Here is a 25490-nt window from a genome sequence, read left to right on the forward strand (position 1 = left end):
AGGACATAGGATAGTTTTTATCATTCATTCATCATTATTCTACGCAGACGAAGTCGCAAGCAAAAGCTAGTATTTTATAATTATACCTTCAGCGGTCAGTTTAGTAAAAATACTTGAGTGTATTGTTATGTTTCGAAAAAAAAAATGTTAGACACCTCCACCTAGGTTTTGACGACCGCTCTGGCCTAGTGGGTAGTGAGGGTCACTGTGCTCCAGCTGAGCTTGTCCTGAAGCACGGCTTTGACCTCGCATGAAAGCTCGCCTCACTAGGGAACTTCGAATTTTTAGGGCCGGCGCGGCCTTTCTAACACGCTCTCACAATTTTTTTCCAAAAAAATTCGCGCTCGCTACGCTCGCGTTTTTGCTGGTTGGCCCTGTACCTACATGGTAGCTTAACTGGTCAATGAATACATGGAAAATCATTATTAGTAATTTAATTTTAATCATGTGGCTCAGCATTTGAGCCGGTCTGGCCTAGTGGGTAGTGACCCTGCCTGTGAAGCCGCGGTCCTGGGTTCGAATCCCAGTAAGGGCATTTATTTGTGTGATGAGCACAGATATTTGTTCCTGAGTCATGGTTGTTTTCTATGTATTTAAGTATTTGTATGTTATATATATCGTTGTCTCTATAATATTTATTTATTTAAAAAAAAAGCCTAGGTACCTACGAGGAACACGTAAAGTGGAGATGATTATTTTTACGCTTTAACCCCATCGTAGTTAGTGTCGTTAGATAGACAACAATTAAATTATATCGTGGTAGATAATATAAATATTTTCGTAAATAATCCATGTAGGTATGAGTTAAAAAAAGAAAAACATTATTAAACATGGCCCGATATGCTATTTGTAACAAGTCAATTGACATCATATTCGTCAAAATCGGCGCAGTAGCTACTTACTGTAGATCACACGCACGATACAAACGTACCTGACGTAGTTCTGCTGAAATTATAGCCCCTGCCGGCGCTTAGTAAAATTATTGTAAATAAACTGTTTTAAATAAAAATATGCACAAAATGTATCACCACATTACTTTTAAATTGCACCATTTAAATTTAAGACAAATAAAAATTACACAATTTATTTTCACTTGAAAAAAAAATAAGAATATTAAACTGCGTGCCTATGATGTATCCTACTTATTTCCCACATATAGTAACATTTACCTGAATTTCCTAAGCACGTGTACACTAGCACAAAAACAACACGACGTCCGGGCGAGGAGACGCACCGTCGACAGGCGCGCACGCAGATTACACTGTGCACTGATGTTATACGGATGAGCTCGGGTTTTCCCGACCTCGCGGCTTTTTCGACTCGTCCATACGATACGATACACACATCTGAGGATGCACTTTGAATTTGCCATTTGAGTGACGCAATTAAAAAATGCATGCGTTATCGGGGATTTAAATTCGAGGGTCACTTAGTGACATTTTGTTTAGTGCTTTTTGTGTTTGAAAATTGAGATTATGCTCTGAGATCATAGAAATCACCTGTATATTCTTTTTTTTTATTGAGGTCCAGGTATCATTTATTTACATAATTAAATATACAGAGGTACTACAATTATTGTATATTCAGAATTTATTATCTGTTTATGTTATTCACTATAAATAAACTACTGAAATATGGACCTTAGTAGATTTAATTAAATATGTCCGGTGGACATTATTGGTCCGTTGTGCGTTATACCGTCGTTGATTGTTTGTACCTATATTTTTTGTGTAGTGTTAAATACTATTTTGTCCATCCAAAAAAACATGATCACAAGGTCACTTTAAATATAAATAATCGCAGATTAGATACCAAAAGAACAGTGTTGTTCACAGCAGGGATGTTGTGAATATCGATGCATGCATAAAATCGATTCGGATGTGGAACAGGTCGGTACAGAGGGCCTACCGCGAACCACGTTCGACGTGTTGCCTCGCTGTCACACTTACGTACGAATTTACAAGTGCAACAGAGAGGCAACACGTCGAACGTGGTTCGCGGTAGGCCCTCAGGAACGTCTTAGCATCGGCGTAAATGTTAGACTGCTAGGTAATTTAGTCAGTAGCAAAAAAAACCTATTAGAAATTAGCAGTCAAGCGCGAGTGGGACTTAATGTACGGAATCCTTGGAACGCGAGTCCGACTCGCACTTGGCCGGTTTTTTGAAATAAAAATTACTAAAATGTAATATTTCACGTTTTTTATGTACCTATCTTGACATCCGCATCCGCGGATGTGAGCCTTTAAAAATCCGCATCCGCGGATGTCAAAAAATCGGCATCCGCAACATCCCTGGTTCACAGTATAAAATAAATAACAAATGGCGGACTTAATACCTATTCTTCTTGCCACCAGAATTCTCTAGTAGATAAAATAAATAATCACGCAGTGTTTCTAAATTAAGTTAAAATCCTTCTCAATAACTATCAAGTATCAACTTAAAAAAAAAAAAAAAAACATTTTTTATATCACGGTCAAAATTAATTTATACCTGTTCACAAAAGGTTATTGGCTATTTGCTTTTTTATTACTTATTAAAATGCAGTTAAATAATGACTAACAATCTCGTGACACTGAACTACTTTCGGTACGATTTTACTAGGATCTTAAGGGGCCCACTGATTACCAGTCCGCCGGACGATATCGGCCTGTCAGTTGTTCGGAGCTGTCAACTTTTTGTTCTAACTGACAGACCGATATCGTCCGGCGGACTGTTAATCAGTGGGCCCCTTTAATAGTTTTACGCAGGTAAATACCTCATTGTTCCCACTGTATATTCCGCCAGTGATCACGATTAGATTGATTCCGCCATTGAATGTCTAATCTACCTACCAGGTACTAAGGAAGCTTGACTGTGGCGAATTTTGATCACGCTTTTCATATTTACGTAATGGTTGGTTTATGTTTGATCTAATTTCATTTGGAATCATCTTTATTGTTCGCGCTTTATGTTTTTAGAGGTTTGTAATGGATTAGATTAGATTAATTTATTTCTGATTGAAAATGTACATTATATTTTACATGTCAAAATAAAATGCATTCACAAAAAGATCGCCGCAACCCAACATCAATAATAATAATAATTAACAATCAAATTCCATAAAAATAATAATCCAAATAAAAATAATGTCCGTTATTAAATAATCGTTAATAAATTTTTGGATTATAATTTTTATGGAATTTGATTGTTAATTATTAATAATGGTGTATTCCCATTTGTCCCCGCCCCGCAAGACCGCCGCCATATATCAGGCGAGGACAAATGGGAATGATTTATATGAATACACCTATTTCCATCTGTGTCCGGCGGGGAATATACCGTAATAATCGGGCACCAACGAGACGTTTTTTTACCGTCCGTCTTTCGGTCTGCAAGTCAAACACAATCTATTGTATGCTTAACTCTTTCGCGTCCTAAATGTACCAGTATATGCGAGTCCTACGAGTACTTAAAGTTGTTACAAGTCCCAGGTCACATTACCCTGGTTCTCTCGCTCTTGACTCGCTAACGTGCGCGCAAGTTCATCGTTCCTTGGCAGTGACCTCAGCGACGACCGGCAGTTACGTGCATTACAAATTGCAACCGTTTAACGTTACACAACACGAGGAATGTCTTGTAAAAAGACCATAACATTCCGTAGCTCGTTTATAAATTGAACATTAATGGTTTATAAACAAGGTTCATTTTAAGAAACTACTTCATGAAAATAAATAGTTTTAAAAAATAACGTACTAACCAAACAAAATGAGCGTTAGGTTTGATATTGATTTCGGAAGCGAAAGAGGTATGTTATATAATATGATCTATATGTCGCAGTCGGATTGTATAATCCGCCGTATTACATTACGGCTAGCCGTTTTACAAAACAGGGGCGTTTTGAAATGCGGCGGTTCGACGATTAGCCGGATTGAATGCGGCTGAATGAAAATCCGCCGGAATGTATTCGGCGCCATACGTTCTTCAAGACGGCTAGCCGTAAAGTAATACAGCGAGTCATTAGCCGCCGCTTTGACAGTTTTTAGTGCCCATTTTTAACACTCGTGGCGCTGCCTGACATAACAACAACAAACTATGAAAAACGCTGGGGTGTCCATCAAATCTGGAGTTCGTCGGACTGTTTCTTTTCAAAAAACATTTCCTTTGCAACTTAACTAGACGGAGCCCCGCTTCGCGGGGCTCCTATTTCTGAGCGGTTTGCCCTTCGGGCATCTGAAGCTACCTAACGAACCTAACCTACCTAGCTACTGATTTAGTGAGACGTCCGTGAAAACATTACACTTTGGGGAAAAAAGCGTAGGTAGGTAAGTAGGTTAGGTTCGTTAGGTAGCTTCAGATGCCCGAAGGGCAAACCGCCCAGAAATAGGAGCGCTCCGTCTATTTAAGTTGTGAAGGAAATGTTTTGGAAAAGAAACACATGAAGTGCGGTGGGACCATGGTAAAAATAAATTAAATTGCAAACATTGTCAAACTCCGGTTACGTAGGCGACCGAAAGAATGGTCACTCTACAATTTAAATAGTAGATACGATGCGGCTAAACGTAGGCCGCCTTATTGAAGAACGTATCGTAATGACAATCCGGCTAATCGTCGAACCGCCGCATTTCAAAACGCCCCTGTTTTGTAAAACGGCTAGCCGTAATGTAATACGGCGGATTATACAATCTGACTACGACATATATACCTAGTTTTAGTTATTAAGTTGTTAGTTGTTACTCACAAGTTTATTTACCTTTCCCAATAGCTTTGTACTTTGAAATCCTAATTAGTTTGTTAGTTACTTTATTTACACTTCCCATCTATAATTGTAAACATCCTCATGTCTTAATGTGTTATTTGTAATTAGTGTTAAGTTATCTTAAATGGTCCTGAGACCAAAATGTATTTACTGTTCTCATGTTTACCCTAATATCCTAATGAGATTTGTCTCCCTTATAAGCAGTACTACGTACCAAATTAAATCAGTCTAGTTTGAAACGTCAAACTGTGTTTTACTCCACGCCACATAACAGGTATGTCAGGATCGTAGCAAGTGGAAATCCGTGGTATCTGCCTACCCCTCCGGGAAATAGGCGTGGTCATATGTATGTTGTATGTATTGTATTTTTCAACTGTGATTAGTTGCATGTTTGGTCATCTACGGATTGAATGAGATGCGGTGAAATGAGATGGACTTGACCATCTTGACAGGTTGGTTGTCTTGGCCAACATGTAAGGTAGAGTCCGTCTGGGCTAACTTTGCACCGACTTGAACCAAAGTGCCAAAATTATAATAATTTCCTAGAAATTTGACAAAAAATGTATCCTGCCTGTAGGGGAGCAGTAAAAAATGACTCTAGATTCTCTTAATTGTGATGTATTGATTACTGAGCATAAAGCACAACACAATTTGTACAGTGGCCATCAGATATATCGGAGCGGCTAAGGTTCTCACAAATATCTGAACACGCCTCTATTGTCAGGGCGTTAGAGTGCGTATTCAGATATTGTGAACACCTTGGCCGCTCCAATATATCTGATGGCGACTGTACTAAACTTTCAGCCGCACCGCAACGTAAATAATCAACCACAAATATCACAATAACTTATCACGAAGCGTCATGCGGTAGACGGACGGTAACTTATTTTAAATCAACATCCGCTTTTAATGATATTTGGTAATATTTGTTTATTTTGTTGCTACGTAAAATTAGTAGTGCATATAATACTAACATATAATTAAGCAATTCGAACACAGTAGGACACGGAATTCCTCAATTAACTATGCAAATTCCAAATTATAGACATATAAAACTCTACGCTTGTCTTTGTTAATTTTTTATGTGAGATTTTATCTTTTAAAACATAAAACCCGATGCCATAAACTAAATAGAAATCCTTGGTAGGTACAATGGCTCAAGGGCCTATTTTAGATTTAAGCTAGTTTTTAATTTCTTTTAGTAATACCACTGTATATATCTTGTTTGTTTTACATATAGAAATATACACTGAAAAAAAAAATAGAAATAATATATTTTTACCTTGAAGCTTCCATAATTTTCTAGTCTTCTTGGAGGCGAGACTGCTTGGAATCTTGAATCAACAACAACTGATAAAAACCATAATTTCTCTCAATACAAATTTTCACAATATGGACAGTTTCTTTTGAGCAACAGTGTTCGTAGCTGTGTTGCTGCTAATCTTATTATGTAATTTAAAGTTAGAGTAGCTAGAGTATATTTTGTTGCAGCAGGCATTCTTTTTCTGGAGATTGAATACCACATTATTTGTAACACGGAATTATGGGCAATTTTATATTTATTTTATTTTCCGTGTGTTTAAGTAAATATAAATACCTCGCGTTGTTAGCCATTTTTAAGTGAATATTGAATAAAATAGTATTGATTTTAGCTAAATCTATGTGGGATACACGTACGCTGGTGATGATGATGATTTATGAATCATATCTAATGCTAACGCTAATTGTAAAAAACTATGCTATTTAAGTACAAAATATCTTCCAAAAATAGAACCTAATGTACCTACACGGGTGTATCTCAATGAGTGATAGATAACATAAAAAGTAAAACTATATCTATAGATATGTGAGGCTAGAAATTGCTTCGTCTCGGATTCCCCATAATACAATAATGTCTAGCATGATGGTGTTGAAAAGGCTAAATAAAATCGACCAATGATGGTGACGATGAAAGCCTTTGCCGATTTCGTCCAAAGCCACTGCAAGTACTGGACTTGGCTTTATATACTTATTACTAAATTGTTTTTTTTTTGGAAAGCTGCTCGAGAGTGAATCCAGCGCTTTTAAGTGGCTTGCGTTAATAATTGTGCTATATTTATACAGTAGTTGTATGCATGCAAAGACGCATGTACAATTTATATGACAGTTAAAAAGAAAGGGACATATTTCTTAAACCCCTTACTTTCGAAAATACTTTCTTACCGGTTTTGAACAGTTCAGTTTACCACCAGTTACCAAGAAAGGCGTTAAGTTCTTTTCTCCAATGATTTCTGGTCTGCCTGCCGTGACGCCGGACACGGTCTTGTAGGACCGTATTGTGCAAAAAAATCTAGGAAAACATTCGATCACGATTCAGATTCAGATCATTTATTTACTTTTCACGTACAAATACAGGGTGCCATTTGAGTCGTGATCAGTAATATGTTTTTCTAACTCCATAAACAACGAGCAATTTAATGCCCCTACTCTTACTAAAATCAGACAAGATTTTTTTTTATTTTTTTGTTTATTTTTTGTCATTTATTTTACTTTTATAAGTGGCAATGTGGTATTTAAACAGCTTTGACAGATATAGCAACAGCAACAGATATTTCAAATGAAAAATTAAGTAAATTTTATTTCTAACTGGGACAAATGACAAAATTGATGTCAATGACAGTTCCGATTCAAAGAGGCGATTCAATTTACTAATTTAAATATCTTAATAAGCCGTTGTAATATCCTAAATCCACTTATAAAAGTAAAATAAATGACAAAAAATAAACAAAAAATAAAAAAAATCTTGTCTGATTTTAGTAAGAGTAGGGGCATTAAATTGCTCGTTGTTAAACAACGGTTGTTTATAGAGTTAGAAAAACATATTACTGATCACGACTCAAATGGCACCCTGTATATGCAAATACAGTTATAAAATATACTATAAAGTACTTTTGTGGGGCATGCTAGACCCTCGGGCTTTCCCGCAGATCTGAGGTTCGCTCTTGACACCGATCTCTCGGCTTAGAAAGTGTCATATGCGGGGAGACATAAATATGACATGTTGATGGCTGATAACATAAATCGATTGTTATTATACTCATTTAAAGGTTACCCACATATATACAGGGTGTTTCCTGTAACAGGAGCGATAAATTAAACTGTAGGCTGTACTCCTCAAACTGATCAACATTTTTTCAGCAACTTTTGAAAATAACTCGTGTTAGGATTTTTATTACACTTTATAGTTTATTCTAAGACGCAATGTATTGCAAATCAGTTCGATCGGGGCTTCAATCATGTGACAACCTTGGCTGGTCACTCAGAACCCAGAACCCAATAGGAAAAAAGAAGTATTTTGCTTATCAACACTGTAATAAACTAGCAATGCACTATTAAAACAATATTTAAGAATTCTGAATCATTTACGAATACAATCATTTACAAACCCCCATAATTCTTTCAGGTCAGATTCCATTTTCGGGAATAACGGACATTCGTAAGGGACTTGAATTTTATCCGAAAAAATCTTAATTTTCCGGCATTTACTGTTTCTACACGTGGAATTGTTCTAGTTCCTCAGATACATTTTTCGTAAGCAATTCTGGACCAAAGCGATAAGTTTTTCGCTCTACCAAGAGCAAGAACGAGGCTTTCAAGTTTCTTACCAGATTTCGACTCTATCCCCCTTATTCATAAAGACTAGCATCAATTAGTTAATTTATATTTTATCCATTTCAAAATCACAGATAAAGGCAAACAATTAATTGCTAATTGAGGCTTGTAGCGCATTTATAAAATATAACGCCATTTGGACGGCTCGGAACAATTATAAAAAAATACAGTGCCTGCAAAACTGCTTCGTGCAAAGTCGTTGAACGTACCAACAGCCCGTAACATTACTGTAGGCTACCATCATTGGCCTTAAAGTCTATTACAGACTATTGAAACAGTGTCAGGTAGGGCGACACCATTTTTCGTGGCTATGTAAGCCAATACGGGAGCGGCAAACACAACCACAGGCCTGGCAGGTGTAATGTACCATGTACCCGTGGTGAACAGGTGTTGCACTGATGAATGTAGGGTCTGTAGGCTATAACAGTATGCGAATTATATGTACTTTAAATCAAATCAAGCTAACTCTGCGTAGACTTTGCAAAGACGTAGTGTGGAAGTATCACCATAAATATAAAATTACTTTTTTGTTAGAAACGGGACGCTTGCTCCGCTAACACGCGAATGTCGCGCATGCGAGGGTGGTGACCTGACCCGCCGCCAATTTCTTAAGGCACTTTTCCCTTCGTTTTGAATGTTATGATACGAGTATGTGTTAGAAAATTGAACCTTGTATTAACACCCTTATAATATATGACACTATAATATGACACTTAACGTCTTTTTAATGATCAAACGAACTTACCTGTACGTGAAGTTCGATCATAATTATATGAGTAGCTTCATTCGACGCGATTTGTTTACATATTGTAGCTGAGCTCCACATCACAGCCTTGCACGGATATTTAAAGTAGGGAGATTTTAAAATCCCCTACTGGCAACACTCAACAACACCCTGCACCGTACCCCTGGTCCGATCTTCATATTCGTTTAAAGCTTTTTTTTTTTTTTTTTTTTATATATATAGGGAAGGGATATTTGGGAGGGTTATTATTAATCGCGTCGAATGAAGCTACTCATATAATTATGATCGAACTTCACGTACAGGTAAGTTCGTTTGATCATTAATTATATTTCCTAGCTTCATTCTTAGCGATTTGTTTACATATTGTAGGATGTTGAGAGAAAAATATTAAGACAAAAGAAAAAGAAAAAACATTTTAAAATTTTATTACGAAACGAAAAAAGGTCTAACTTCACATTTAACATTATTAAATTTATTAATCAATGTAAAGTGGTATTGGATGTGCAGGAGAGAATTGCTTGAGCAAATTGATTTTTGTGATCGATTACAATTTCCCGATTATAGAATCTGGCAAACACGGAGGATGACGCACTCCAACCCGCGGTTTTACGTATCACATCTAAGCTTACGCCGAGAGAATTGGCTTTGGATGTAGCCGCATGCCTGGTACTATGTGTACCAAATATGGCAGTATCTAAACCACTTTGTTTTAATGTATCTTTAATCCAATGGCTTAAACGCTGGGACGATAATTTTGAGTAAGGTTTCCTGTAACTTATGAATAAGTTGTTATGATCGCCTGACCGCAAAGACCTGGTTTTATTAATATAAGAAATCAAACATCTCGCTGGACATATACTCGGATTTTGATCATAAAATGGCAATTTTAATAAAGGTTGTGTTGAATTTAACCGGGATGTTTTTATTGGATCTGGTATCTTAATTAAGACCTCTGCATTCTCTACAATATTAATATTATTTAATTTAATCAAAGTTAAAGTTTGCACTCTATGTGCAGTTACGAGTGCCAATAATGTTGACAACTTTTTTGATAAGCTTTCTAAATCAAGTGAATCATTGGGCCATTTATTAGACAGGTAACGTAAAACAATACCAGGATCCCACGTTAAATCATATTTCGGGCCCGTTGGTCTAAGACGAAATACTCCTTTCATGAATCTTTTAATTCGCTCGTCTCTAAGATATGACGTACCTATCAATAAAGAAACCGCGGACTTATGCGAATTTATTGTGCCATATTGAGCACCATTTTCATAAATAAATGCTAAGAAATTTATTATATCGGGAATAGTTGGTTTCAGATAATCTATACCATGATCTTTAGAGTAATTTAACCAATTTCTTAAGCAACTATCATATTGCTTGTAAGTTTTTTCTGAAAGTGATGACATTATAATCTCTATAGATTTATCATTTAATGATTTTTGTGATAACGATTTCCGGACAATTTCACGGCAACCAATGTAAGGGTCTTGTTCAAGTTGTGGGACAATCTGAAAGGAGATTTTAACAAGTTAGAATTTGGTTCAAAATGTATAAAATTGGAAATGGCAATTTTTCGCAACACTGGGAACCACGGCTGAGTAGGCCAATATGGCACAACTAAAATTCCTACGGCTTTATCCAATATAATTTTTTGTAAGGTTTTTAATATGATAGAAAAAGGTGGAAATGCGTAAAAGAACGTACCTTTCCATGTGATTGTAAATGCATCTACTGCCCAGGCTTCCGGGTCATTCTTCCATGACACGTACCTGGAGCACTTAGCGTTACTACGACTTGCAAACAAATCTATTGTAGGATTGCCATAAGTATTTACAATCACTTGAAAAGCTTCATCACACAACTCCCATTCGGTATCAGTAAACTTTTTACGCGAAAGGTGGTCTGCCTCTATATTTTCATGAGTATTTATGTATGATGCAAACAGTATTATTTTTCGGTCTTCGCACCATTGCCATATGTCACGAGATATGCGATTTAAGTGTGGGTATTGAATGCTCCCCATACGATTGATACAAGAAATAGCAGTAACATTATCAATCCTTAGTAACAATTCACAATTTGACACATGTTTTGCAAAGGTTTTCAAACCTAAAAAAGCAGCTATTAATTCTAAGCTATTTATATGCATATCTTTTTCATTTTCTTTCCAAAAACCGTGTACTTCCTGACCATTACAAAATGCTCCAAACCCGCTTGAAGAAGCGTCTGAAAATATCTCTAATCTAAATTTATTAAATTTAAAAGGATTGTTGGAGCCTATGTTGTCAATCCACCAATTAAAATCATCCTTAAATTTACTAGGCAATGAAATTATTTGATCATAATTAGGGTTTTCTAAAAGACAAAGATATTTATGCCTTTCAAATTGTTTAGTGTACAGCCATCCATATTGGACGGCTGGACAGGCAGATGTTAAAAGTCCAATAAATGCGGCAAAGTCGCGTAATTTGCATTTCGTAAGTGATTTAAATTTAATTAATTGATCAAATATTTTAGATTTTTTATTCTCAGGGAGACTAAGTGCCATATTGACTGAATCAAATATAAAACCTAAGAATTTGCATTGCTGTTTCGGTATTAAACAGCTTTTATCTACATTAATTATGAACCCAAGCTTTTGAATCAAATTTTTAGTAAATGTGATATTTTGCTGACATTCTAAATAAGTTCTACCAAAACAAAGTATATCGTCCAGGTAAATTACCGACATATAACCATTTGATCTCAAATTTTCAATTACAGGTTTAAGCAGTTTTGTGAATACATATGGTGCTGTGCATAAACCAAAAGGTAATACATTAAATTTATATAATGTGTTATTATATTTAAACCGAAGAAACCGTTGATAATCTTCATGGACTGGGATTAAAAAATAAGCGTCTTTCAAATCAATTGATGCCATGAAACAATTTTTGGTTATTAGTTTTGAGGCTGTCCTATAATCATCCATTTTAAAATGTTGAGGTTTTATAAATTTATTCAAACATTTTAAATTTAAAATAAACCTTTTGTCACCATTTGGTTTAGGCACGAGAAATATGTTTGATAAAAATTCGTTATCTACGTGATTACATTCTGAGATAGCTTTCATATTTAACAACGAAGTTATTGCATTTGAAAATTCAGTATGCTCAATCTCTGACTTCGGGTACACACTTGGAGCATCAGGACGAGAAGGTGTACAAGTAAATGGAATCTTATATCCTTGCAACCACGACAAAACGGTCTCGTCGTCAGTAATTTGTTCCCACTGTGGCAAAAAATATTTAAGACGGCCGGCATAGGCTACCTCTACATCTATCGTCTCCTGCTCCTCCAGGCCGTTGATCGCTCCGCTGGTCGCTCCGCTGTCCCCCTTCGTTGAGAGCCGTGACGTGGTTCGCTGCGTTGTGACTGGCGACTCCTCCCGTAGTAGTCTGCTTTCGGTGTTATCTTCCGAGGCATCGTCTTCCAGTTTAAACGATTATTTCCGTTGTTGCGATTCGTTTTTACGAAGTTGTTTATATGAAATTTGTTAGAACGATAAGTTTTTGCTTGTTTAAGGTCGGATCCAGACAGTTTTATTGTTTTTGCAGATTTTAATTTTTCTGATACATTGTCTCCAAACAAAAACTTGTTGCGTTTGGTTTCGCTAAGCACATCCTTCATATCAGGATTAATCGCTGAAATGACGAACCCACGCCTTGTTTTCGTATCCGAACAATGGCTGTCACATAAAAGCCTGCACGCATCGCTAATTGGTTTCAAAATCTTGGTGTGTTGTTCTTTAGCAATTATCAACTCGGCTGCTTGATTCAGAGCCGCAATTGCTATGGCAATCTGATGTTGTTTTGCCATAATAGCGTTATCACGTTTCACCAAATTATCCGCTAAAGCTGCCTTTACCTCAGGATTCAATAACGGCGCAACTAGTAAATCACAGTTTTCAGGAATAAGATAGGCTTCGGTTAATTTATCTTTCGTCTCTTTGACTAATCCTTTATCTAGGATTTCTTGCCATCTCGATGCTAAATCTTTATGTGTCGGTTTTCCCATTTTGATTTCTGATTTTGGTGCGTCACCTAATACTTCTAGAATCTCATCATCAAGTTCTGTAGAAATAGTGTCTTGTGTGATCAAAGACGCTATCGTAGGGTCAGAAGTCGAGGGCGCATTAGTAACAATTGCTGGTGCCGGTGCTTGTTTCGGTACCGGTGCTGGCTCCGGGGCCTGTGCGACGCGTGACGGTGATGCTAATGTACATGAATCATCTCGATCGAGCTGTTCTGACGACATATCGGTATCGGTATCTGATCCTAAAACAATTTAGCTTACTTAATACGTGTGGAAATATATGAAAGTCATCAGGTTTTTTGTATGTATTTTGTGAAAGAGATAGCCCTGTTGGCGTCTCGCATCACACATACGAAGTGTTCTGAGAGTACTCTTCACTTAAAATATATGACAGAGATAGCCCTGTTGGCGTCTCGCATCATAATTAATATCGCAAGTTGGTAAACCTGTCTACGTTGCGTGAAAGAGATAGCCCAGTTGGCGTCTCGCATCACAAAATAATATTACCAGTCTTAATATCGTAGCTTGCGAGCTACTAAAATACGTGAAAGAGATAGCCCATTTGGCGTCTCGCATCACAAGATCATTACAAATGATATTATACGAAATGTATAATAAATATGGAAAATAAAATATCACCATTATGAAGGTATCACCACGGATAAAAAGAAAAAAATATTTTTTGAGGGTAGGTTGACACAAGATTGCGTTGTATTTTAAACCGATTTATTTTTGTTAATGCTTGAAATGTCTGGCGTTTTATAAAATAAGGAACAATAAAAGAAATAAACTCACCTTCATTTTCATGATCAGAATAAACTATTCTTTTTCGCTTGGAATTTCGCAGTAATTGTAATTCCAGTAATGCAATCTTCCTTTTGATACTGTCATTTTCACAACTTTTTCGTTTCGACATGGTTGAGAACAGTGCTTGAAATAATTTATTTAAAATCGTGTGACGTGCGAAGGCTATGAGCACGGAAGCACAGAATGTGAAGATCGGACCAGGGGTACGGTGCAGGGTGTTGTTGAGTGTTGCCAGTAGGGGATTTTAAAATCTCCCTACTTTAAATATCCGTGCAAGGCTGTGATGTGGAGCTCAGCTACAATATGTAAACAAATCGCTAAGAATGAAGCTAGGAAATATAATTAGTCTATGTCACTGCTCATTTATCCCTTCTCTTAGGTATCGATTGCTGATGGTCGAACGTGTACGATCTCCATTTTTATATCGTATTAATTCATGTATCCAATACCTAATGTAAGTTTTGAGTTAATAAAACAAATTGATGTTCGAACAGTGACTACTCATTCTCCAACTCCACTGCCCTGCGGAGCCTCGTATCCGCGTAATAGTATGCCTTGGAACTCCGGTAGCCGTTTAAGATGTGTAACACTCTTACGGTAGATGTCGCAAGGGCCTCCCTTAGGCTCATATATGGTGGAAATATTCGCTGTAGGTATTGGGTAAGGTCTTGGTAACTCAGATATAGTTCGTTTTTTTTAGCATTAGAAATAAGGTAAACAATCTTGATGTGTCTTTTAATTGAAAAACACATTTTAAAAATAAGTTACGGTAAATATGTAACAATTATGAATCTAATACGATCTTTTATAGTCTTCTGCTTTCATAAGTAATAGTTATTGATTTAAAAAAAGTGTTTTTCAATTAAAAGACATGTCAAAATCACTTACCTTCTTTCAAGTTCTTTCTAATGCTAAAAAAACGAACTATAGCAGAGCACTGGGCTAGCGATCCAGTGGTCGTGGGTTCAAGTCCCACCGAAGACAGTGAATGTTTCCACTTTTAATTTGTTTATAAGCTTGAAAGCTTCGGTATATCGTAATACACAACCTAAAGACTATTATGCAAGGTATCAGTGTATATGCCAGGTTGTATGTATGAGCGCCTGTTAGTTTTATCTGCGTTTTTGTCGGCAAATTACTTACAAGAGCTTTCTAAGGCACCGTAAATTTTTGGGCTTACCTTTTTTTCTGCAACGCTTGCCATAATTTTAAGACAAGATATACTTATCTCGCAGGATTTAAATAATTACACTAAATTTCAACACAAAATGCGTGTGTTTTTTAGGTAAGGTCAATGTGGCAAATTCCGTCATAGAGGGTCTCTATGACGGAATTTGCCACATTGAGACTATTAGAGACTATTCCGTCCACAAGCGTTCTTTGACTTTCAGTCGTAGGAAAAAAAGCGGCCAAGTGCAAGTCGGATTCGCCCATGAAGGGTTCCGTATTTAGGGGATTTATGACGTATTAAAAAAAACTACTTATAGGTACTAGATCTCGTTCAAACCAATTTTCGGTGGAAGTTTGCATGGTAATGTACATCATATATTTTTTTTAGTTTTATCATTCTATTATTTTAGAAGTTACAGGGGGGGGGGGCACATATTTTACCACTTTGGAAGTGTCTCTCGCGCAAACTATCCAGTTTAGAAAAAAAAAAATTAGAAACCTCAATATCATTTTTGAAGACCTATCCATAGATACCCCACACGTATGGGTTTGATGAAAAAAAAAATTGAGTTTCAGTTCTATGGGGAACCCCCAAAATTTATTGTTTTTATTTTTCTATTTTTGTGTAAAACTTAATGCGGTTCACAGAATAAGTACATCTACTTACCAAGTTTCAACAGTACCTATAGTTCTAATAGTTTCGGAAAAAAGTGGCTGTGACATACGGACGGACAGACAGACAGACATGACGAATCCATAAGGGTTCCATTGTTTGCCATTTGGCTACGGAACCCTAAAAACATCTGCTTTTGATTGCTGAAACTAAAAACAATCGCTGCTTTGTCGATAAAATTATCAATTTTGTTCGTTTTTCGAGCAAAACTCTAATAGACGGAATAGTCCCTATGACGGAATTAGCCACAAAGACCTTAATAGTCTTTTATGGGCTATCGAATTATTTAAGAAGTAGGTACGTGTTAATGGCATTTTCACCACATCGGCATGTAAAAGTTCTACGATTTTTTACCGTAGGAGTAGTTTAGAGATTACACGGCATCGGCTGTGCTCTAGCTCCCTTGAATCCATGCAAAACTCAAACTTCTAACTCGCCGCAATCTAGGTATTTATAGTTTTCGTTGACCTAAAACATTAAATCCGGCAAAAAATAATGTCTTATGTATGTAAAGGAAAAAGTCCGAAAGCTGTAAGTCTGTATACAAATTTATATTTGCATTTTTGACAGTCGAAATTATTCTACCTATCTAGTATCTTTTCGTAACCAGCCATATGTTGCTGCATATTCAGGCATAGTGTTACAAAATGAACGACCTAGGCTATTTCTATTTCTAACGATCACAGCATTTTTCTGTGTTGACATAACTATTAGTCAAGTCATTGATGCGTGCTAGTAAACTGCATATTGGTATACATCGAACCTATATTTACTAACCAGTACCTACCTAATTATTGCTGTGTAATTTTAATAGGCAATTTGTGTGGCAAAATATACCTGTCGCCACTAATTATACCTGCAAGGTAAGACAGACACGCTTAAGTGACCATGTAGGTTTTATACTTCGTTTTTTTTAGCATTAGAAAGAATTTCGTAGAAGTAAGCTTGTGGTTCCAAATCGACCACTTTTTGTGGTAAAATTTTGAAGTAAATTAGACGTATTGACATGCTAGATTTGATATTTCCATTATTATTATAACAATTGAAGAGCCTGATAAATACTTCACGCTTATTTCTGTTAAGCTCTTTCTAATCCTAAAAATGATAGGTATCTAAAGTGGCTATCAATAGATTTCGTTTTTATTTTCAAGTTTGAAGAACGAAGGAACGGATACAGAAAAATAAATACAAAAGTTAACATTATTAGTTTTTTTTATTCTTACTTTTCGCAAGTTCGCTCTACAAGAGTTGCAGTTTGCATACACAGTTCGCATTCTTTATACACAGTAAAACATTTTTTTTACATTTTCTCTATTTTATATCAAAATAAAGAGTCAGGCAGTGTTGAGGCTAGGGTCAGAGGTAGGATTTAGTGCCAGCCGTGAGCGCCATGGCCCCAGGGTTCTTCGGGCGCGGAGGCGGCCGCGTGGGCGGCGTGAGCGTACTGGGCAAGGTGAGCGGCGCGAGCGTGCTGGACCTCGGGGGTGTCTACGACGTACTGTCCGTCGTGGGTGAGTTGGATGTGGGCCGGGGGGCCGGTCCACTTGCCGTAGCCGCCGTGGGCGGGCGCGTAGCCGCCGTGAGCGATGGGGCCGAGCCCGGCGCCGCCGTGGTAGGCGAGCGGCGCGATGGGGCCGTGCGCGTACGCACCGTGCGCGGCGGTGGCGTGCGCGGCGGCGTGCGCGGCCTTCAGGTGCGCGACCTCAGGCGTGTCTACCACGCGGCCGTCGTGCGCCAGGGGGGCGGGGCCGTATTTCAAGAGACCTGAAAGATGAACAATCGATTAAGATCAGATATCTCGTGGTTGAGGTATAAATGACAACACTATTAATACAAAAATCGATTACTCGTAGTTGATTTAGATGGGTAGGTAACTAGGTACCTCTATATTTGTGTTCTATATTGTCAATGCATTATTGTTCATAGGAAAAGAATATCAATAAATTACCTATAGAATGATTTAATTAGAAAATTCTGATTAATCAAGCAAACAGCTAAAAGTATCAACCACCGAAACATTAATTATTTAGGTTTTAGGTTAAACTTATGCGTTACTAGTACCTAACTCTTAATTCTTAACGCCCACTTGAACTTAACTATGAAATACTTTAACGTAATATATGTGTAGAAAGGAGTTAAATTTAAAATTTATTTAGTGCTTTAGTAAAAAAGATATTACTGTTCACGAAACCGATTCACTAGTGCGTGTCGTATGCTCAGAATGATAAATAGATTTCAAAGATAATGCGCGACGTAATTTAATAAAATAATTTGCACTAGAACAGTAAGTAGCAGATTAGACAAAGGGCGTGATTAGGGTAATTTTATTGTTTCCATGATTAATTAATGTTGGGAAAATTTACGGTTTCGACTAATTAAGTTTCGACTAATTCATGTCATTTATACTCGAAATATATTTACCATATATTTTATTGATTGGAATAACTAACGTATCCATCTATTCATGTAAACATTGAGAAATTCTTGTATATTTTGTAACTTTAAGGATAAATTAGGCTCGGCTCGGAATACACTAGTCGTATCCCATGATATGAAAAATCGTCAATTTCATGGACTACTAGGATCAGTAAAATGAGCCAACTCACCAGCAGCAGGCGCGCCATAATGTCCGCCGTATCCCAGGCCGATTCCGGCGTGTCCGAGCGGCGCCCACGCGCCGTGCGCGGTGGAGGCCTGCGCGTGCGCGGCCAGATGTGCGGCTTTGGCGTGCGCCACCTCGGGGGTGTCTTGCACGGGTGCTGGCAGCCAGGAAGCCTTGGCCAGGCAGAGGGTGGCAGCGAGGACAATCTGAAAATGAAAATATTATTGAGTGGACCGTTTCATGTCATGTTTATTAGGATTAGGAGTCAGCGGTTGATGTAAACATTGCAAGTCTGATTAAGACGTACTCAAAGAATTTTAAAAATAGTTGACTGGAGTATGACCGGATAATTCAGATGAAACAGGGCTTGAAATAGCGCTTGGTTCATCGGTTAAGTTTATATACATGTCAATCATTGTAATTTTGACTAACATGAGATGAGAGCGACTTTTGGGGGTGATTACTTATATAATGTAGATACGAGGATAATAAAATCTCTTTATGAAATATTGACTTTAATGATAATAATAATAATAACTTCTAGTAAATGATACACAAATGCAATGACACAATAGCATTAACAAATTAAATCAAAATGTAAAATAATCGTTAGCTACCGATGCGAGTTCTCGATTGAGTAACATCCAGATTCCTTGCCAGCGTTTAATTAAAAGTGAAACCAGATTGTCCCGAGTTTGTGACATCGGATTAGGCATTTCACTTTATCGGAGATCATGTTATTCTTAATTATATATCCGTCAGTGTGGACAGGTGACAAGATCCTTATCAAGGTATGCGTCAGGGAAAATGTTCTAATGAAGTGTCACAGAGCACGCTAAGTTGCTCAACAGTTTACAAAAGATCATGAGATTTGGACAACACGGACCATTTAATATTACATGCGATCATACTGGGCCGTTGCGAAATAAACTATTTTACAGTGTGTTAGTGTTACAATGCGTGTGAAATGGAGAACCATATGAATGGGGTAATTAAACTATAAGCGTAACGAGATTTCGACAAAGTGCTTGCGGATTTTTATCAATGTCAACTGCTTTCGGATGATATGAAACGCGTATTTATAATAACTATTTACATGATTCAGCGATTAATTCGCCTCTTTTTGTTTAATGCGACCACTAAGCTGCTAAATGGTTGGTATATGCTCCCATGAGTCCCATCGTCTATATTTGTCTTGTGAATTCGGGAGAGATAATACTTTATTTGCTCCTTTTTGGACTCTGTCGCCTGATGCTCCTTTTTGGACTCTGTCGCCATTTCTTATTGCCTATTATAAACGGCATGGGTCTTCTAGGTATTATGATGTTTTAAGCAATGGATCTCTTGAACAGTGATGACAAACTGAAGTAGGTATGTTGCGCACCTCGACAACTTTGACAGACTAAAGGCAAAGTATATATACGGTAGTTGTAATTACAAAATATAGATACTTAAAAGGGTTTTGCAAAGGTTTCGACTAGGCGTTGCACGGGCGAGGGCGTGGCGCGGCGGCACGCACCGCAGATGACAGATAAAATAACTGCACCAGGAAAGCTTTAAATAAGTAAACTAGTTCCAGAACTACTTTCGAGTAATTTATCGGACTATTTATAGGTCCACGGAACGATAGTGAGAGTGCTGGTAATTATATTGAAACCCATTATTATTGAACTATGTCAACTAGTAAGTATTACGTATCCAAAGTACCAAGCTTTCCTACTTTGGAAAGAGGATGAAATATTGTTGATTTAAATATCTACTCTTCCCGAATCATAAGGGCAGTTCTCCCTTGAGCCGCATTTCATTGTTAAGCTTTAAGTAACATTTTATGAAACTGAATCGGTAAGAAGGTTGCGCTTGTCACGCACTGACCAACTGCTAAACTAAATAGAACTCTTTAGCCTACGTTATCTATTTCGACTTGAAAACCGTAAGTTGTAACCTGTTTAAATGGGCCACTAGGCTTATATTTGATGTTTTGTTAACGTAGGTTGTAGGATTCACGGAATCCCATTGTTTGTGTGCATCCTTCAATCACTTTATGGAAAACAATCGTTTCCTTTCCATCTTCCGTGTTCCGTGTATTGTTTAAACGTTCGTTTAAATGAAGAGTTAATTGCATCATGTTTGGCATTGCTATCTTATAAGATTTTCAAATGTATTATTAAAGCTTATTTTCTGCTTCGTATACTTTTATTGGATTGAAACAATCTAGATCAGCTATCGCTTCGAAATATCTGTTCGATAAAATAATAGTCTTTGATAAGTAAGCTTATTAGAAAATCGCAACACTCGATCTTATCAAGCCTCCCAATAAACAATGAAAATAATTAGCAATTAAATTGACTGACAATGATGTAACTAAGTGTAAAACCTCCTTTTTATCTCTATACCGCATGAGTTAACATATTTGTTCTCAACAGGTGCTTAAAGTTTTTGATCTCTGCAATTAAGTAGAAATTACATAACATTATAGGTAAGCCCAGCGGCTGTGGTCCAAATATAGTTCCATTTCAAGGTTCAGTACCTTTTCTGAACATTACGACGAAACAGCACACGGATAATGTGTACCTTAAGTTGGATTTACGGGGACGTGTGTGGTCAAGTTTATGTCGGTTCCATTTTGAATGACTGACGTTGCCATTTGCTAACAATCGGTGGTTGTGCAATGATAAATAGCCACCGCCCTGCTCTCGTAGGTAATTCTTAAACAGGGAATTGTGTTTCGACGTTAACCTTTAATGTAATGGCAAGTTATTGTTACACATTTCGTGCAGACGTAATGTGTGGTCCAGCAGAAACTAGACCAAGTATCTATAGGTAATTATCTTTTTAATTATTTTTAACTAGGTTTGTGTTCACACTAACATGATATATTGGAGCATTAAATGTTAGTAGGTAGGTGATGTTGCGTACAGGAAAATGCAATTGTTAAAATTGCTTTAAGGAGTTATAGAAAATTATGTATTCGAATGGGTCATTTCAAATCAGTATCGATAAACAGCGTTTTGCAAACCGGCGCGTTTTAGAATGCGAAATGGGACCTTGCTAGGTTACGTATTTACGAGGGAACCAGGATCTGACAAAGCAGGTTGCCCCGTGATTTTATGGGCGTGGGCCTCATATCGGCCGCTTTTGCATTCTGTTGCAAAAGCCTTTTGCAATAGATCGGAATTATCATTCGACGAACTGGTGCACAACCAGTATTGCAATTGGATTGCAAAACGGAGGAAGCCGAAGGCGTGAGGAAGTGTTATGGTTTCGCGAAGGTCACGAGAAAAGCCGGATTATTGAAATATTTCTAATTACTCGCTTGATTGACCGCCGTGTGTCTCGGGTTGCGCAGCGAACTTTTTTACCGCCTACGTGTAACTGGCTTTCAATAATTTACTAACATCCTGTTATGCTAAAGTAAATAAATAATCTTGTCACCAAACCCCGGTTCACGACTATTGTTTACATACATAAGATTGCTGCAGGCTAATTCATATCGGGTCTTTGGTGACGCCAAAAAGTATTTTGAACAAACGTTCTAGAGAGCTTTTACGAGTAGATATGTATGGATAATAACATTAATAACATTCGAAATGTTTGATTTCTGAAACACATACAAATCTAATAGCTATTAAAGGATGAATCAGCTGTATTCAATTACAAGCAATTAACACTGTTTGAGGCTTACTCAGTTTCCCGCCCACGATCTTTCGGATAAGAAGATGCGCGCGCCCAACGCGGTAGAACCTTTCTCTTCATCTCCTGATTCGTTTTTAGGGTTCGTAGCCAAATGGCAAAAAACGGAACCCTTATAGATTCGTCATGTCTGTCTGTCTGTCTGTCTGTCTGTCTGTCTGTCTGTCTGTCCGTTTGTCCGTGTATGTCACAGTCACTTTTCTCCGAAACTATAAGAACTATACTGTTGAAACTTGGTAAGTAGATGTATTCTGTGAACCGCATTAAGATTTTCACACAAAAATAGAAAAAAAACAATAAATTTTTGGGGTTCCCTATACTTAGAACTGAAACTCAAAATTTTTTTTTCATCAAACCTATACGTGTGGGGTATCTATGGATAGGTCTTCAAAAATGATATTGAGGTTTCTAATATCATTTTTTTCTAAACTGAATAGTTTGCGCGAGAGACACTTCCAAAGTGGTAAAATGTGTCCCCCCCCCTGTAACTTCTAAAATAAGAGAATGATAAAACTAAAAAAAATATATGATGTACATTACCGTGTAAACTTCCACCGAAAATTGGTTTGAACGAGATCTAGTAAGTAGTTTTTTTTAATACGTCATAAATCGCCTAAATACAGAACCCTTCATGGGCGAGTCCGACTCGCACTTGGCCGCTTTTTTTATTATGACTGTCCTTTCCTTGCGTATTGCTTTAGCTATTTCAATAGATAAGTAATGGAAATTTTCAGTATTTTAGCAAAGTGACTACACCGTTTGTATTTGGACAAGATATGAGCCGTGGGAGCGGACGGGTTAACAAGAATATCTGGAAGACCGAGCTTCGCTCGGAAAACATATAAAAACTCAAAAATGAGCGTTCATCCAGAGATAAGACCTAGCTAGATCGATGTTTTCGCCCCCGAAAACCCCCATATACCAAATTTCATCGAAATCGTTAGAGCCGTTTCCGAGATCATTAAAATATATACATAAATAAATATATAAATAAATAAATCTCCAAGAATTGCTCGTTTAAAGATATTAGATTAATTAGATAGACAGCGCTATATGCATGAATATCATATTTCGTAACACTACTCTTACAAAATGAAATACTTTTTTTATAACACGTCCTAGGCATTATTAAAAACCGGATGCACCTGTCATATGTCTACGATTAGATGCATTTTTAAATTACGACCTTGACACACTGATTAGGAATTTGCTCCGATGATTTATACGATATTAACGAATTGTGGGCCGAATTAGGCGGCTTGCACATGAATACAAGAATCTTGCCGCCCACTGCACGCGTGCGTGCATTTGCATAAAACTGCAGTACATTTTAATACTATTTGTCTAGTTTGTTTATGAACTTACTCCGCGTCAATGATAAGATTTGTTGCTCATTTAAATAAAACATGTTGAATGGATAGTTTCCTTATTTAAATATGTAGATACATATTTGTAGCAGCACTCTCAGCTATATATTTATTAAATTTACATGTTACTATTACAAATAAATACTTTGGACTTACTAATGAGATTACCTATACGGTGCAAAATTGTAAGTTCTTACTTAGCTTATCTGACTGCTTGTTTTATCTGGGGTGGTTATGAAATAGTCGATTAAATAGGTTAAACGCAATTCGTAACATTTTGTTTATGCATATTAACATATTGTTTAAACGTGTTGGGATTTGGGATATTAAAATAGCAAACGTATGCAGAACTTTGCCTTGTTTGTAATTCTCTAAGAATGAAGTCGTAAGATTTTTTATTGGGCGAAGCATTGTTCTACGGGAAAAGGAAGATATTTTTTTTAATAGGATGTAATGTTGATGTAATCTGCCGATACATCGATATTACATTATTCAGTGAGGAAGTGTTAGGGAAGTTATTATACGATCAGTTTGGTGTTAGCGATCATAATCCCGATATTATTGGTCATGCGATTTCAAGCTAATTGGTTTTCAGGAGTTTCAGTCAATAGGTAGGTATACATTTATATGTATTTGAAATAGGTGTTCATTAAGTTACATTACGTATATCTCACACGCATACACATTGGTTTTATATGTATGAGTAAGTAAAAAAGTTATTTGAAGAATATTATATTAAAATTATCAAACTATAATATGGAGAATAAATTAAAAATAATAAGCTAAATAGATACATATATTAGAATATTTAAACCCTTATGAACAATTTTGAACAAAAACCAAACTTCGTTACTTTTGAAACTGCTGAAACTTGTTAGCTTTCTAGCTCTAAAATAAAACTGAAAACACTCACCATAGACTGCATGATTACTGTATTTAGGTACTAGGTGGAGATCTCAAACGAACTAGCTTAGGCGCTGCTGTTGCCAGTACTCGCCTAGGAATTTTCGCCTAAGTGCGACGTTGTTGCGACTAGCTCCCAAGTCGGAATGCCGCTTGGACACAGTTCGCCCCCTTATATATGACGCACCCCGCTACGAGGCTTGTAATTGGAAACAATTAGCGGGCAAGTGCAATGCTTTAGTTTTAATTGTGAGATGGCTAGTTCCGGAGGACTTGGGGATGTGGACGGGGTGGACTTAGTGCTTGTGTGGAGGATTTGATGGTTCTGGGAGCGTATTCTTTGTTAGCAATAAAACTGTGATATACTTTACATACTCGTATACGTACTTAACAGGCTCGGTCTTCTTTCGATTAGTGTATTTTTTGGAGGTAATACATTCTCTCGTATTGTAGCGAAACTTTAATGGAATGCTAACGAAGAGCTACATTATCAGAACACAAATTCGGACTCGATCAAAAGGCCCTTGGCTGTACTGGGAAAAAGATACGGGGGTCGAATTAGAGGCTCGAAAAGGTTCGTGTAAATACACACTGCAGTGTCACGCGGCTGTTTCGTCGAACTTGGCTTACAAATTCGTAATATCGATATATTTTTATGGAACGTCACATGTTGTGGAAGATATAGTTACGGAACTATAAAAAGTGATCTCTATTGTTCATTTTTGGAAATGTATTGAGATAAAATCAGTGAAAATAACGACTTAGGATGGGCTAAGATTCTTCTTCTTCTTTCTTTCGATGCGATGCTTTAAGTTAAAGTTGTGAGATGGCGAGTCCCAAAGGCCGGGCTTGGAGGATAACTATACAGGACTACGGAGAGGTCATGAATACTTTTTGGCAGCGAATCTTAGTTTGATGATAATGATGATTTAGCATGCCATTGTTCTTGGAGTTCTGAGTGTATTAGTCGATAATGACAAATGATGTTGATTTTTTTTGAGCTGTAATTTTCGGGATTACACGGGGGTGTGCTCAGGGTTTTATATGCCAGCAACGGATCTTTCCGA

At 37.1% G+C, this 25490-nt stretch overlaps 3 protein-coding genes across 4 annotated transcripts in view; all 3 read right to left on the bottom strand.

Moving 5' to 3' along the window:
• LOC134656962 (chromobox protein homolog 1-like) overlaps positions 1–25490 on the bottom strand; it is a 179759-nt gene that overhangs the window by 97762 nt on the left and 56507 nt on the right. The window lies entirely within an intron of this gene.
• On the bottom strand, positions 12126–14363 carry LOC134657308 (uncharacterized). The gene is made up of 2 exons (XM_063512882.1): positions 14007–14363; positions 12126–13447 (listed from the first exon to the last, which is right to left on the bottom strand). The coding sequence occupies exons 1-2, from the start codon at positions 14125–14127 to the stop codon at positions 12456–12458; spliced, it is 1113 nt and encodes a 370-aa protein (XP_063368952.1). The 5' UTR covers positions 14128–14363; the 3' UTR covers positions 12126–12455.
• Positions 17062–24584, bottom strand: LOC134656853 (pupal cuticle protein-like). Its single transcript, XM_063512378.1, has 3 exons — positions 24434–24584; positions 18468–18669; positions 17062–17625 (listed from the first exon to the last, which is right to left on the bottom strand). The coding sequence occupies exons 1-3, from the start codon at positions 24443–24445 to the stop codon at positions 17231–17233; spliced, it is 609 nt and encodes a 202-aa protein (XP_063368448.1). The 5' UTR covers positions 24446–24584; the 3' UTR covers positions 17062–17230.

Source organism: Cydia amplana, chromosome 19 (genome assembly GCF_948474715.1).
Source record: "Cydia amplana chromosome 19, ilCydAmpl1.1, whole genome shotgun sequence".
Taxonomy (NCBI): Eukaryota; Metazoa; Arthropoda; class Insecta; order Lepidoptera; family Tortricidae; genus Cydia; species Cydia amplana.